This window comes from Scyliorhinus torazame, chromosome 17 (assembly GCF_047496885.1).
Source record: "Scyliorhinus torazame isolate Kashiwa2021f chromosome 17, sScyTor2.1, whole genome shotgun sequence".
Taxonomy (NCBI): domain Eukaryota; kingdom Metazoa; phylum Chordata; class Chondrichthyes; order Carcharhiniformes; family Scyliorhinidae; genus Scyliorhinus; species Scyliorhinus torazame.
This window is the reverse complement of record NC_092723.1, coordinates 169,178,577-169,195,116: the sequence shown is the minus strand read 5'-3', so window position 1 is coordinate 169,195,116 and position 16,540 is coordinate 169,178,577. Positions and strand designations below refer to the sequence as shown.

At 48.1% G+C, this 16,540-nt stretch overlaps 1 protein-coding gene across 1 annotated transcript in view; it reads left to right on the top strand.

The window, feature by feature from the left end:
- The first annotated feature begins 409 nt into the window (after nt 1–409).
- The window catches only part of b9d1 (B9 protein domain 1), a 32,351-nt gene continuing 16,220 nt past the window's right edge, over nt 410–16,540 (top strand). The window contains exons 1-2 of the mRNA XM_072481629.1: nt 410–582; nt 2,366–2,434. Coding sequence (XP_072337730.1) covers nt 520–582; nt 2,366–2,434 — 132 coding nt within the window. The 5' untranslated portion in view covers nt 410–519. The remainder of the gene's footprint in view (nt 583–2,365; nt 2,435–16,540) is intronic.

The window sequence follows — 16,540 nt, the reverse complement described above, 5'->3', positions numbered from 1 at the left end:
CACCGAGCACATGTTTCCTCAGTTTTGCTGGAATAGCAGAAGGGGTTTGATGGGCTAATTGTCCTGCATCTGTTGCTGAATTCCCAACTAGGAGATAGCCTTTGTACACTCTTGGTTGGGGAATAACCCATCACACAAGGAGGTCAAGAAGGTGATCACAAGTCACTTTTGGCATTCAAGAATTAAGTGTCATCAATTTTAAATAATAATGGAGCCTATTTTTGAGGATGCCACCAGTTTTACAGTATGTATTTTGGGGAAAAGATATTTAATCAAGCAATGATGCAGATTATTGATTTGAAGGGGAAAATATGAATGGAAGGAAGGAGCCAGATTTGCAACATCTGCTGGGGCAGCCAGATCGACAGCTTGCTGGAAGTTCATGGTCGGTGTGGCTGGACCCTGGCTGCTGTCAATCACACGTTGCGCAGGCGCAGTGGCAGTTGTTGTCCCGGAGACGGAGAGGCTGAGAGCAAGGAGTTGACGGGCCACGGTTCAAACAGCTCAAGATTGCGAAACATGTTCACCGGGAAACCTTCTGTTTTCCTTCTAATGGTCAACGGGCAGATTGAGAGTGCAGATGTAAGTATTCGTTTCATTTTTAAAAAAAAAGTCATGGAAATCTGGCGCCTGTTGTGTTCTGGGAGCTGTAGTTTCTCTTAAGAATCGTGCGCGCAGGAAGTGGGCGGCGGCCGGAAGCGGGAGGACTACAACCCCAGGGTGCCATGCGGCCAAGGCCTGGTGGGAAACCTCCCCCTGGCAACCAAACCCACAAACTGCTGAGCTTTGTGGCCAATGGCGCTGAGTGGCCTCTATTCATTACAAACTACATTACTTTGCGAACAGTAAACGTGTTTTTTCATAATAAATCAACCATGGAGTTCAGGGTCTGAACTTTACCCCCTGGAGTAAGGGAAAAGCAGGATAATTCTAAACTTGGAGTTGGGCAGCATGGAGCACTGTTGCTTCACCGTACCAGGGTCCCGGGTTTGATTCCCGACTTGGGTCACTGTGCGCAGACTGCACGTTCTCCCCGTGTCTGCCTGGGTTTCCTCCGGGTGCTCCGGTTTCCTCCCACAAGTTCCGAAAGTTGTGTTGTTAGGTCATTTGGACATTCTGAATTCTCCCTCTGTGTACCCGAACAGGCGTCGGAATGTTGCGACTGGGGGGCTTTTCACAGTAACTTCGTTGCAATGTTGATGTAAGCCTACTTGTGACAAACATTATTATTGTACTTTGTGTCTGCCGAGCAAGATAGATTGCACTTGGAAAAACCTCTTGTGAACCTTTCATGTGAATTACCGCCATCACAAATAGATGGACCTTTATTTAAATCCTATTTACCCATCAGCCTATGTTCGTTGACTTGCATGGGAAAGCAACACCTTGATTTTAGCAGTTGTTCAACAAGCTTCCCACATTACAAAGTGACTTCACCTCAAAAGTATCTGTGATCTAATAATAACACTAGATTTTTGTCTGCCTGGACTGTTTTGATTTGTTGGTTTAAAGGGTGTTGCTGGGGATGGGTGCTACCTGTTCCTCGTAAAGGGGTGTGGGGGGAACTGAGCGACTGACACGTGTGCAGCTGCCAACGGTTGGTGGCAGCATTGGTTGGGGAGGGATGATTGATGGACAATAAAACTGGCAGAAAGCAAGGGGAGCCCAAAGTTACCCTGGATAAAAGCAAATTACAGTGGATGCTGGAATCAGAAACCAAAGAGAAAATGTGGAAAATCTTAGCAGGTCTGGCAGCATCTGTAGAGCGAGAAAAGGTTCAGATGACTCTTTGTCAAGCTCAAATACATAGAAAGTGGAAAATATTTATACTGTGAGGTGAGGGAATGAAAGATGAGTCATAGCCACAGAAACCAAGGGAACAGAGTGCTAGTAACCATAGAAACCCTGGTCGAGGCGGAGCATCGCAGGGGTCCTGGAAATTGCCGGGTTGGGTCCCATACTGATATGCCAACAGTGTTTACTGTACAATTTGTACATCGGCATTTAGCACATTCACGCCGCTGTCGAGGCTCTGGAGCAGAACATTCTGTATACCGCCCGGCACCGGCCTCGATTTTTGGCTGACACGTGATTCTCCGCCCGATCGTGCTTCGCGATTCCGGCGTTGCTGGAGGGAGAATCCCGCTCAAGAAGTTTTGATTCTGTTGAAATCTTTGGTGAGGGAATAACTAGAAATCCTGTGCTTAAATAGGTACTATTAATGTTTTGTCAGTTTCTACTAGTTTTAATGAAGACTTCGCTCACACCAATATTAAATGTAAAATTTTGAAGTTGTAGTATTGACATTTGGAAAGTTTATTATTATTAGTTGAATTGAAATTTGAAGTACATTTTTGTTTTGCAGTTTCCAGAGTTTGATGAGCTGTATTGCAAATATTCCTATGTGTATGGGCATGACTGGGCTCCAACAACAGTGAGTATTAAATTTAATTTGTTCAGATCAGCGCAATTTCAAATATTCCGCCTGTGATAATAAATGAACGATTGCAAGATTATTGCAGTGGCTTTCTGAATTCTGTGTTTTTCCAATGTGACACAATTGGAATCCCATTACCTTGGATAAGGAGTCATTGTGGAATTACCGCTGCCATGGGCATTATACTTACATTAATAAATCCAAATGGAATACCACTTCAATGATGATGGAAGCATAAAGGTTTCTGTCATTGTAGTCCAATGCACTTCTCAGTGGTTATGCTGTTTTATTAATCATTCTAAACTAAATAATTTGGGGAGAATTTTCTTGAGCTCCCAAAAACCTGAGTTCAGTTTCTCTGTTCTAACTTTGTTTCTAGATTTAAATAAATTAAATTGATAAGGGGATGAGTGCAAAGTAATATGCTCTTTTATGTAGGGCAGATGTTCAACAATTTCTATATACCACATACACAAATGTATTTTAATATTAGATTAATTTTAGATATGCTGTTTTATAATAGTTGAACAGTTTGAGACACCTTCCTGACATTTACAATGACTAGACCTGTCGAGTAGTTCCACTAATGAGGTAGCTTGATGCAGTGTCGACAAACTAACGTTTGGAAAGGTCATAATCTACACTGTGCAGTGCTGTCACTAGATTTTCAGTGAAGTGACACTGAAATTTTCATACACTCTCTGAGAAACAGCTGTACTGTTATAGAATTTGATCCTTTGAAACTTAGGTTGTGCCAGGAGAGTATTTGGAGCCATATCAGTTACAACCAAATGTATACCCATCTTTCCGTTTGGTGAGTTATGCCAACATTTCATGAGAATCTTAGTGACCTATAAATGAGATCTGCATGAATGAAGATAAAAGTTTGCAAGTGAAGATTGGGATTGTGTTCGAAGAATGTTTGTACTTTCTTTTGTGTGTCTGCACATTGTATCTTCATCTTTAAGCCCACATATTCACTTGCCGGTTGCTGCCTCGTGAAGTCTTTTCTGAATTTGCAATTCAGTGATTGCCTCACACAGAGGGAAACTTTGAAGGGACCCACAATAATACAAAGTGTTACAATGAATGGAGTTGGCATCTCTGCTTTCTGTCTGAGTCAATGAATGTTATTCATTGGTATCATAAATAAACAGTCAGTGAAGAAATGACCTACTACTTTTTAAAATTATCAATCTTTGCAGAAGAAAATAAAAATCTAGGAACATTTTTCTGAAAATGAAATGATGAGCGCTAGTTCAATTTAGGCTCACAGTTTGAATAATAGTCATTGAATTAATTTTTGTATTAATCTTAACAAGTTTCAGGTTTTGCCATTTGCTATTCGAAGTGATTTTATTTATAAATGCTCTTTGAAATCATTCACCAAGTAAAGGTGTTGTGACAAATTAATGGGGGCGTGCCTACGTTACACTTCACTTGCTGATAAATATTTTTGTTTAATTTGTTTGAAAATTAGTTTTTCCTCTTTGTGAGGATCGAGTTACCCTTGTTCCCTCAAATGCCTGAAAAACATTGCTAGATAGGTTATTAACACACAGGACGAGCTGGCAGATGGGAGGTTTGCACACATTTATGGGTGGTTGGTGGACACGGAGAAGGCACCAATTGAGGAGAGAAAATGGAAGTGGGAGGAAGAGCTGAGAATGGAATTGGCATGGGGGGTTTGGAGTGAAATTATGCACCTGGGATGAATGCAGCGTCATGAGGCTGGTACTGTTTAAAGTGGTGCGGTGGGCTCTTATGATTTGGGCCCGTGTGAATGTGTTCGTACCAGAGGTAGAGGACAAGTGTGAGAGATGTGAAGGGGGCCGGTGAATCACACCCACATGTTTTGGTCATGTCTGAGATTAGTGGGTTGTTGGAGCCTGATTTTTGAAGACCTGCATCTCTACTGACCTAGCTCTTAACCCCATTTCCCAGTTCGCTTTAACCAGCATGTCTTCATGCCCTCATAATTGCGCTTACTTAAGTATAATCTTGGGTACAACCTGCTCTCCCTCACACTGAATGTGAAATTCAATCTTTACCTATGAGGTCATTTATTAATCTTGTCTCATTGCACATGACCAATGTGCTGCTCTTAAAAAAAGGTCAAACTCTGATTGTGGATTTAGGCTGTGTTTACATATATTATAAGCCCAATATTGGTATGGGTGGCACAGTGGTTAGCATTGCTACCTCACAGTGCCAGGGACCCGGGTTCAATTCCGGCCTTGGGTGACTGCCTACGATGAGTTTGCACTTTCTCCCCGTGTCTGCGTGGGTTTCCTCCGGGTGCCCCTGTTTCCTCCCACAGTCACAAAGATGTGCAGGTTAGGTGGGGTTATGGGGTTAAGGTGATAGGGCTGGGGAGTGGGATGAAGTAGAATGCTTCTTCAGAGGGTCAGTGCAGACTTGATGGGCCGAAGCCTCCTTCTGCACTGTCGTGATTCTATGATTCTGCTTTGTAGTAATGTAGTAGTGTGAATAGACTCTTGTTTTCGAAGGGAGATTTGTAGCCTCTGTGATTAGACATCAGTGGACTTTAATTGAATTGGATATTTTTTCTCATCAGAGCATTGTTTAAAAATGCAAGTTTCAAGTACTATTGATACTAACAGTTACTTTTTTCTCCCTTCTGGACAGGACATATAAAATTAGGTGTTAATTCTTACTTGAGTGCTGCTTCAAAATTATCGTCAGTCTTTTGGTACCTTATTCAGGTGGTCATTCTACATTTGAGAGCCTATAAAAAAAGTGTGGATCCAACAGGATAATGCATCTAACCGCGCCAGTCCTTACTCAACATCCATGCCCTTTTCAGCAGAGGTCATTTGACAGCATTCAGAACTGATTTTTCTCCGTCCTACCAACCCACCCTCAATGATAGGTGCAAAAGCTAGTGGCCCAACAGCAGTCTGAGATGAAATCAGCTAGCCTTGCACAGACCAGAGATCTTGCCTTAGATCTTCTGAAATGCACGGCTTAATAACTTTAATGTGTAAGGCCCTTCAAAGTTTCACCATTGAAAATAGTTTTTCCTGGTGACAAATATTAGTTCACATGATTTAAAGCATTTTTAAACATTTAAAGCATCAATGTATATCTCTGCTCTTTTGAATGATATTTTGAATGCTTAAATGATTTCCACATCTGTTAAAATACACCATAATCAGTCTTATTTCTCAAGGGAATATAGAGCAGTAATAAAAAATATTTCCTTTTGGAACTGGTTGAATGTCAGGATTCTGTCATGAGATGTCACTTTAAGAAATGTTAGGCTGCTCATGTTACTGCAGTGATGTCAGAATGTGGGTGGAGCTGAGCTCTGGCTCTGCTTTTTAGTTTCACTTTGAGAAAAGCTTGGGTGTGTCTTTTGTTTTGGTTTCGTTTTTCAGTGTTGGAGCTGAAGCCAGACAAAGGTGTACTGCTGGTCTCTCTGCCATGAAAAGACTATCTCTTGATCATTTGGTAAATTCAGAATTCTAAATGTTTTCAGTAATGAATGTAAACCTGATGTACTTCTGTTAAAAGGTGTTTCTTTTGTCTTCTGGATGTTGTTTGGGAAGTTATTAAGGATTACTTAGTGTTGTATTCGTTGGAGGTTGTATTTGAATTGATGGTTGCTAAGATGTTCACTGTATTTTTTTAAAAAGGTGAACTTGAGTTCATAGAATAAACATTGTTTTGCTTTAAAAAATACTTTTCCATTTCAGCTGTACCACACCTGTAGAGTGGGCTGTGTGCTCCCCATACCACAATCTATTAAACGTTGTGGGTCAGGAGAACTCCATGATACACTTTGGGGTTCTCTAAACCCTGGCCCATAACAATTCCCATCTTTCAATGTCATGGACCAAAGCTTGAAAATCTGTAAAACAAATCACAGTAATACTCTGCGTTGTAAACTTTCCTGCAAACCACAGTGGTAGAGACAAACAACCATTCACTGAGTTTCTGTATGTATGTCTACAGGGATAATTTTTGTACACTGTTAAATCCATCATCACATGGATTTCCACCCATGGTTGTTCTCTGAAGCCTCTTGTCCGTAAATATTGTTCAACATTTGTTTCCTTGTAAAATAGGCTGAGAAAAATAAACATTTAATTATCTTTCAGGTGGTGTGATTATTCCCAGAATCTGTTATAGCTTATGAGTAATTAAAAATAATTAATAATTATAACCATTTCCAAATGCATTACTGAAGGAAACTCAATGCAATATGTAGTTCCAAAGTCTTATAATCTGTCAAGGATAATCTACATGTTATTCCAGTTGGAAATAGGTATTGCAAATTCTTCCCATATTTGATGGGTTTCTGAGGAACTTTAAATGTAAAAGAATGTGAAGAAATATTTGTTTAAAACTGAGCCATGAGAACTATTGGGTATTTCTCACTTTTAATTCCAAGAAAGCAATCACGAAACAAGGTTTCCATAGGTGAACTTGCGTGTGGATTAATTAAAGGCTGTTCCTCTTACTCCATTTCGATGTGTAATTCTGTATTAATTTCTAGAAATACTGGTTATGATAAAACAGTTCTTTGTTCAGTGCTAATTCAGCAAGCGGAAGGGATTATTGCAAGGGGGGGGGGGGTGAAGTATAAAAGCAGACCACACCTAGTGTACTACATTCAGTTTTATTCTTCATATTTAAAGAGGGATATACTTGCTTTGGTAGTGCAGAAAAAGTTCACTGGAATGAAGGTTTTGGCTTATGTGGAAAGTTTGAGCAGTTTGGGGCCCATACTCATTGGGGCCATAACAGTTGGGGTGGCACGGTGGCACAGTAGTTACCACTGCTGCCTCACGTTGCTGGGGACCCGGGAAGCGAGGGAATCGCGGTGGTCTGCAAGTTAGACTGAAGCAACACGGTTTCAAGACCCCTCTCCCCAGCATACTCCTGGCAAATGTCCAAGTGATCGAAAACAAGCTGGATGAACTTAACACCAGACTTACCTCTCAGAGGGAAGTAAGAGACTGCTGTGTGCTCTATTTCACAGAGACATGGCTCACCCCCGCCTCACCGGACTGTGCCATACGACCTGAAGGCATCTCAATTCACCGGATGGACTGCACCGCGTCATCAGGCGAAGCAAAGGGTGGAGGGGTTTGCCTCCTCATCAGCTCCTCCTGGTGCTTGGATGTGGCGACCTACTGCTCCCCGGACCTCGAATACCTGACCGTGACGTGCCGCCCATACTATCTTCCACGTGAGTTCACTTCAGCCACTATCACAGCGGTCGACATCCCATCCCAGGCAGAAGTGAGGAAGGCTCTGGACGAACTGTACACAGTTATAAACAACTACGAAACAGAACACCCGGAGGCCTCATTCATCGTGGCCGGAGACTTCAACAAGGACCACCTCAAGAGTGTACTGCCAAAATTCCACCAGCTCATCCCCTGTCCCACCAGGGGCGACAACACTCTTGACCACTGCTACTCAAAAATCAAGGGTGCCTACCGTTCCATCCCCCAACCGCACTTTGGGAAATCAGACCATAAGACGGCGCTCCTTCTCCCGGCATACAAGCAGAAACTCAAGCGGGAGAATCCAGCTAAGAAGGTCGTGCAGTGCTGGTCCGAGGAAACAGAAGTGCCTGCTTAGAGACAGTGGACTGGTCCATATTTAAGAACTCAGCGACCAACTTAAATGAGTATGCCACCACTATCACAGACTTCATCAGCAAATGTGTGGACAACTGCGTGCCAAAGAAAGCAGTACGTACATTCCACAACCGGAAACCATGGCTCAATCGCGAGATTGACTCCCTACTGAAGGACGGATCTGAGGCGTTCAAGTCAGACGACCCTGACCTATACAAGAAATCCAGGTACGACCTCCGCTAAGCCATCCGAGATGCCAAGAGAGAATATCAAACCAAGCTAGAGTCACAGACAGACTCTCGGTGATTGTGGCAAGGATTAAACAACATAACGGGCTACAAAATGAAGCCAAGCAGTATCTCCGGCAGCAGCGCACCCCTCCCCGATGAATTCAGTGCATTCTATGCTCGGTTCGAGCAGGTAACCAACAATCCGCTGTCGAGTGCCCCAGCAGCCCATAACTCACCCATACCTTCCATCACAGCTTCCAAAGTTAGATCGGCCTTCCTGAAAGTGAACCCTCGAAAGGCGACGGGCCCGGACGGGATCCCTGATCGTGCACTCAGAGCCTGCGTGGACCAGCTGGCAGAGGTGTTCGCGGACATCTTTAACCTGTCCCTACTCCACTCCAAGGTCCCCACCTGCTTCAAGACGACCACCATCATACCGGTGCTAAAGAAGAACCAGGCAACGTGCCTCAATGACTCCCGTCCGGTGGCCCTGACTTCAGGCGTAATGAAGTGCTTTGAGAGGTTGATCATGAAGCGCATCACCTCCATACTCCCAGAACGCCCTGATCCACTGCAATTCGTATACCGTCGCAACCGGTCCACAGCAGATGCCATTTCCCTGACCCTACACTCATCCCTACAGCATCTCGATAACAAGGACTCCTACATCAGACTCCTATTTATTTTATTTTTAAAATATATTTTTATTCAAATTTTTCCAACAGTTTTTAATAACAAACAAACCCCCCCCATAACAAAAGGAAGAAAGAACACAAACCCCACATTCAAAAATAACCCCCCGGGTTGCTGCTGCTGCTGACCTCCTCCTAACCCTCCGCGAGATAGTCTAGGAACGGTTGCCACCGCCTGAAGAACCCCTGTACAGACCCTCGTAAGGCAAACTTTATCCTCTCCAATTTAATGAACTCTGCCATGTCATTTATCCAGGCCTCCGCGCTGGGGGGCTTCGCATCCTTCCATAATAACAAGATCCTCCGCCGGGCTACCAGGGACGCAAAGGCTAGGATACCGGCCTCTTTCACCTCCTGCACTCCCGGCTCGTCCGGTACCCCAAATAATGCCAACCCCCAGCTCGGCTTGACCTGGACTTTCACCGCCTTGGACATAGTCCTCGCGAAACCCCTCCAGAACCCTTCCAGTGACGGGCACGACCAGAACATGTGGACGTGATTTGCCGGACTCCCTGAGCACCTCCCACACCTGTCCACCACCCCAAAGAACCTACTCATCCTCGCCGCTGTCATATGCGCTCTGTGAACAACCTTGAATTGTATTAGGCTGATCCTGGCGCAAGAGGAGGAAGAATTAACCCTACTCAGGGCATCAGCCCACAGACCCTCAATCTCCTCCCCAAGCTCCTCCTCCCACTTGCCCTTTAGCTCCTCTACCGCGGCCTCCTCCTCTTCTTTCAGCTCCCGGTAGATCGCCGAGACCCTGTCCTCTCCAACCCATACACCCAAAATCACCCTGTCCTGAATCCTCTGTGCCGGGAGCAACGGGAATTCCCTCACCTGCCGCCTCACAAACGCCCTCACCTGCATGTGCCTGAACGCATTTCCCGGGGGTAAACCAAACTTCTCCTCCAGCGTCCCTAGGCTCGCAAACGTCCCGTCTATAAACAGGTCCCCCATTCTTCTGATCCCTGCCCGATGCCAGATCCGAAACGCCCCCATCCATCCCTCCTGGGACGAACCGATGGTTCTCCCTAATCGGGGAACAGACCGAGGCTCTCATCTCGCCCCTATGCCGTCTCCAGCGCCCTCAGGCTCGTGCCCCTGCAGGACGCCATCTCCAGCCTCTTCCACGCCACCCCCTCTCCCTCTATTACCCACTTACGGATCATCGCCACGTTGGCTGCCCAGTAGTAGCCACACAGATTCGGCAGCGCCAGCCCTCCCTGTCCCTGCTACGCTCCAGAAACACCCTCTTTACCCTCGGGGTCTTATTTGCCCACACGAAACCCATGATGCTCCTACCTACCCGTTTAAAAAAGGCCTTGGTAATCATAATAGGAAGGCACTGGAACACAAAAAGAAACCTTGGGAGGACCATCATTTTTACCGACTGTACCCTGCCCGCTAACGAGAGTGGCAGCACATCCATCTTTTGAAATCCTCCTCCATCTGCTCCACCAACCGCATGAAATTGAGCTTGTGCAGTGCCGCCCCAGCTCCCCGCCACCTGAATCCCTAAGTACCGAAAGTTCCTTTCCGCCCTCCTCAATGGTAGGTCATCTATCTCCCTTCCCTGGTTCCCTCGATGCACCACAAAGAGTTCACTTTTCCCTACGTTAAGCTTATAGCCCGAAAAGTCCCCAAACTCCCTTAGGATCCGCATGACCTCCACCATCCCCTCCACTGGATCTGCCACGTACAGCAACAGGTCGTCCGCATACAGCGACACCCGGTGTTCCTCACCCTCTCGAACCAACCCCCTCCATTTCCTGGACTCCCTTAGTGCCATGGCCAAAGGCTCGATTGCCAACGCGAACAACAAGGGGGACAGGAGGCACCCCTGCCTTGTCCCTCGGTATAGCCGAAAGTACTCCGACCTCCGTCGATTCGTAGCCACACTCACCACCGGGGCTCTATATAGGAGCCTGACCCACCTGATAAACCCCTCCCCGAACCCAAACCTCTGCAACACTTCCCACAGATATTCCCACTCCACCCAGTCGAAGGCCTTCTCCGCGTCCATAGCTGCCACTACCTCCGCCCCTCCCTTCACCGATGGCATCATAATCACGTTGAGGAGCCTCCGCACATTGGTGTTTAGCTGCCTGCCCTTTACAAATCCCGTCTGGTCCTCATGGATCACCCCAGGGACATAGTCCTCAATTCTCGTGGCCAGCACTTTTGCCAGCAACTTAGCATCCACATTGAGGAGCGAGATCGGTCTATACGACCCACATTGCAGTGGGTCCTTCTCCCTCTTCAGAATCAGCGAGGTCAGCATCCCGGACATTGTCGGGGGCAGGGTCCCCCCCCCCTCCCTTGCCTCATTGAAAGTCCTTACTAACAACGGGCTTAGCAGGTCCACATACTTCCTATAAAACTCAATCGTGAACCCATCAGGCCCCAGGGCCTTCCCCGCCTGCATGTTCCCCAATCCTTTAATCAGCTCCTCCAACCCAATTGGCGCCCCTAAACCAGCCACCTCCTGCTCCTCCACCTTCGGGAACCTCAGTTGATCCAAAAATCGTCGCATCCCCTCTTCCCCCACTGGGGGCTCAGATCTATACAGCTCCTCATAGAAGTCCTTAAATACCACATTCACTCTCGCTGCACTCCGCACCGTATTTCCCCTGCTATCCTTAACTCCACCTATCTCCCTCGCTGCCACCCTCTTACGAAGCTGGTGTGCCAGCATCCAGCTCGCCTTCTCCCCATACTTGTACGTAGCCCCCTGTGCTTTCCTCCATTGTGCCTCTGCTTTCCCTGTGGTCAACAGATCAAACTCCATCTGGAGGCTTCGCCGCTCCCTAAGTAGCCCCTCCTCGGGGGCATCTGCATACCTCCTGTCCACTCTTAAGATCTCCCCCACCAGCCTCTCCCTCTCCCTGCCCTCTCTCTTCTCCCTGTGGGCCCTAATGGAGATTAACTCTCCCCTGACCACCGCCTTCAACGCCTCCCAGACTACCCCCACTTGCACCTCTCCATTGTCATTGGCCTCCAAGTATCTCTCAATGCACCCCCGCACACCTCCTCATCCGCCAGTAATCCTACATCAAGACGCCACAGTGGGCGCTGGTCCCTCTCCTCTCCTAACTCTAGCTCCACCCAGTGTGGGGCATGGTCCGAGATGGCTATGGCCGAATACTCCGTTCCTTCCACTTTCAGGATTAGCGCCCTACTCAAAACAAAAAAAATCTATCCGGGAGTAAGCTCTATGTACATGGGAAAAGAATGAGAATTCCCTGGCCAGGGGTCTAGCAAACCTCCATGGATCCACTCCCCCCATCTGATCCATAAACCCTCTAAGCACCTTGGCCGCAGCCGGCCTCTTCCCTGTCCTGGATCTAGAGCGATCTAATGCTGGATCCAGCACCGTGTTGAAATCCCTCCCATGATCAAGCTTCCTGCCTCCAGGTCCGGAATCCGACCCAGCATGCGCTTCATAAATCCAGCATCATCCCAGTTCGGGGCATATACGTTTACCAGTATCACCCACACCCCCTGCAACCTATCGCTCACCGTCACATATCGACCTCCATTATCCACTACAATATTCTTGGCCTCAAACGACACCCGCTTCCCCACCAGTATTGCAACCCCTCTGTTCTTCGCGTCCAGCCCCGAGTGGAATACCTGTCCTACCCATCCCTTTCTCAACCTAACCTGGTCTGCCACCTTCAAATGTGTCTCCTGAAGCATGACCACGTCTGTCTTCAGTCCTTTTAAGTGCCCGAACACCCGGGCGTTCTTGATCGGCCCATTCAGGCCCCTCACATTCCAAGTTATCAGCCGGATTGGGGAGCTTCTCATCCCCCCCCCCCCCCCTCATCCCCCCCCCCCCCCCCCCCCCCCCCCCCACCGACTAGCGACCTCCTTTTTTAGGCCAGTCACGTGCCCGCGCCTCCCGCACCCTCCAGTCCCCCAGATGGCAGACCCCTGCCCCGACCACCTCTCCTATTTCCAGTTCCCTATTGGCCAATGCAGCAGCAACCCTATACCACCCCCCCCCCCCCCCCGCTAGATCAGTATCTAGCTCTTTTGCTCCACCCATAACACTCACGTAAGTCAGCTGGCTCCTGCTGACCCCGGCCTCTCCTGCCTTCCCATCGACCCACCAGTGTGGGAATGCCCCCTCCCCCTCAGTCAGTGTGCGCTCCTCCACCCCCCACCGCCTTCCTTCCCTAGCGCGGGAAAAAGCCCGCGCTTTTCTGAGCCGGCCCCGCCCCCTCTGGCGCAGCTCTTTTTGCGGCCTTATCTCAATTCCCCTTTCCCCGGGCCTCCCCTTCCTCCACCACCGGCGCCCACACTCTCCCACAGCCTCTCCATCAAATCCCTTCACCCATCCCCATCCAGCACCCAGCCAACCGAACATTCCCACACGCAGTTAAAACCATGTACACACAGCAGACACCCCCCCCCCCCCCCCCACAACCCCAGTCTCTCAATTTGAGTCCAACTTTTCTGCCTGTATGAAGCTCCAAGCCTCCTCGGGCGTTTCAAAATAGTGGTGCCGATCTTGGAATGTGACCCACAATCGCGCTGGCTGCAGCATACCGAACTTCACCCCCTTCCGATGTAACACCACCTTAGCCCGGTTAAAGCCAGCTCTCTTCTTGGCCACCTCCGCACTCCAGTCCTGGTAAATTCGGATCTCCGTGTTCTCCCACCTGCTGCTCCGCTCTTTCTTGGCCCATCGCAAAACACACTCTCTGTCCACGAAGCGGTGAAACCTCACCACTACAGCCCTTGGCGGCTCGTTGGCCTTGGGTCTCCTCGCCAGGACCCGGTGAGCCCCATCTAGCTCCAGGAGGCTCAGGAAGACTCCCGAACCCATCAGCGAATTGAGCATCGTGCTCACATATGTCCCCGGTATCGGACCCCTCAACTCCTTCAGGGAGACCCAGAATCCGAAGATTCTTCTTCCTCGACCTGTTCTCCAGGTCCTCAAATCTTTCCGCCCACCTCTTGTGCAGCACCTCGTGTACCTCCACCTTCACCGCCAGGCCCAAGATCTCATCCTCGTTCTCCGAGGCTTTTTGCCGCACCTCCCGGATCGCCGCCCCCTGAGCCTTCTGGGTCTCCAATAGTTTCTCAATCGCAGCCTTCATTGGCGCTAGCATTTCGGTTTTCAGCTCCTCAAAGCAGCGTCTGAGAAACCCCTGCTGCTCCTGCGAGCACTGCGCCCATGCTGCTTGGTCTCCACCCGCCGCCATCTTGCTTTATCTCCCTCTCACTTTCTGCTGCTCCAAGATCACTTTTTTTACCGCTCTACTCCTGGTCCAATCCATATACTGCTGGGGGGGAGCTTGCTGTCACCTTCCCACACTGGAAGCCATCGAACAATTGCCGTTGGGGCCCCTCTAGTGAGCCCAAAAGTCCGTTCTCGGCGGGAGCTGCCTAACGTGCGACTTACCTAGGCATAGCCGCAACCGGAAGCCCAGACTCCTATTTATTGACTACAGCTCCGTCTTCAACGCCATAATTCCACCCAAGCTCATATCAAAGCTCCAAAACCTAGGACTTGGCTCCCCAATCTGCAACATGATCCTCGATTTTCTGACCAACAGACCACAATCAGTAAGAATGAACAACAACACCTCCTCCACAATAGTCCTCAATACCGGGGCCCTGCAAGGCTGCATACTTAGCCCCCTACTCTATTCCCTGTACACACACGACTGCGTGGTAAAATTTGGTTCCATCTCAATCTACAGGTTTGCTGACAATACAACCATAGTGGGCCGGATCTCGAATAACGATGAGTCAGTATACAGGAGGGAGATTGTGAACCTAGTGGAGTGGTGTAGTGACAACAATCTCTCCCTCAATGCCAGCAAAACTAAAGAGCTGGTCATTGACTTCAGGAAGCAAACTACTGTACACACCCCTGTCAGCATCAACGGGGCTGAGGTGGAGCAGTTTCTAATTCCTAGGGGTGCACATCTCCAAAAATCTGCCCTGGTCCACCCACGTCAACGCTACCACCAAGAAAGCACAACAGTGCCTATACTTCCTCAGGAAACGAAGGAAATTTGGCATGTCCACATTAACCTTTACCAACCTTTACAGGTGCACCATAGAAAGCATCCTATCTGGCTGCATCCCAGACTGGTATGGCAACTGCTCGGCCCAGGACCGCAAGAAACTTCAGAGAGTCATGAACACTGCCCAGTCCATCATACGAACCTGCCTCCCATCCGTTGACTCAATCTACACCTCCCGCTGCCTGGGGAAAGCGGGCAGCAGAATCAAAGACCCCTCCCACCCGGCTTACTCACTCTTCCAACTTCTTCCATCGGGCAGGATACAGAAGTCTGCGAACACGCACAAACAGACTCAAAAACAGCTTCTTTCCCGCTGTTACCAGACTCCTAAATGACCCTCTTATGGACTGACCTCATTAACACCACACCCTGTATGCTTCATCCGATGCCGGTGCTTATGTAGTTACATTGTATTCCTTGTGTTGCTCTATTATGTATTTTCTTTTCTTCCCATGTACTTAATGATCTGTTGAGCTGCTCGCAGACAAATACTTTTCACTGCACCTCGGTACACGTGACAATAAACAAATCCAATCAAACAATCCCAGCCACGGGTCACTGTCTGTGTGGAGTTTGTACGTTCTCCCCATGTCTGTGGATTTCCTCCCACGGTCCAAAGATGTGTGGGTCAGATGGATTGATCATGCTAAATTGCCTCTGTGTCCAGGGATGTGTAGGTTAGTTTATGGGATGTGTAGGTTAGTTTATGGGGTGTAACGGATAAGGCAGGGTGGATGTGGGGGGGGGGGGGGGGGTGTAGAAGGATAGAGTGCTCTTTTGAAGGGTTGGTGCAGACTTGATGGGCTGAATGGCCTCTTCTGCATTGTAGGGACTCTATGATTTTAGAAGAGCGAGAAGTTATGTTATAGGAAAAGTGGAGATTCTGAGGGGATTGACAAGGCAAATGCTGAAAAGATACATCGATACATAGAAGATAGGAGCAGGAGGAGGCCTGTTGGCCCTTCGAGCCTGCTCCGCCATTCATCACGATCATGGCTGATCATCCAACTCAATAGCCTAATCCTGCTTTCTCCCTATAGCCTTTGATCCCATTCTCCCCAAGTGCTATATCCAGTCGCTTCTTGAATATATTCAAAGTTTTAGCATCATCTACTTCCTGTGGTAATGAATTCCACAGGCTCACCACTCTTTGTGAAGAAATGTCTCCTTATCTCTGTCCGAAATGGTTTACACTGAATCCTCAGGCTGTGACCCCTAGTTCCGGACACACTCATCATTGGTAACACCTTCCCTGTCTACCCTGTTAGAATTTTATAAGTCTCTATGAGATCCCCCCTCATTCTTCTCAACTCAAGCGAGAACAATCCCAACCTAGTCAATCTCTCCTCATACGACAGTCCCTGTAATCAGTCTGGTAAACCTTCGCTGCACTCCCTCGAGAGCAAGAACATCCTTCCTCAGAGAAAGAGACCAAAACTGCACACAATACTCCAAGTGTGGCCTCACCAAGGCCCTGTACGATTGCAGCAACAAATCCCTGCTTCTATACTCGAAACCT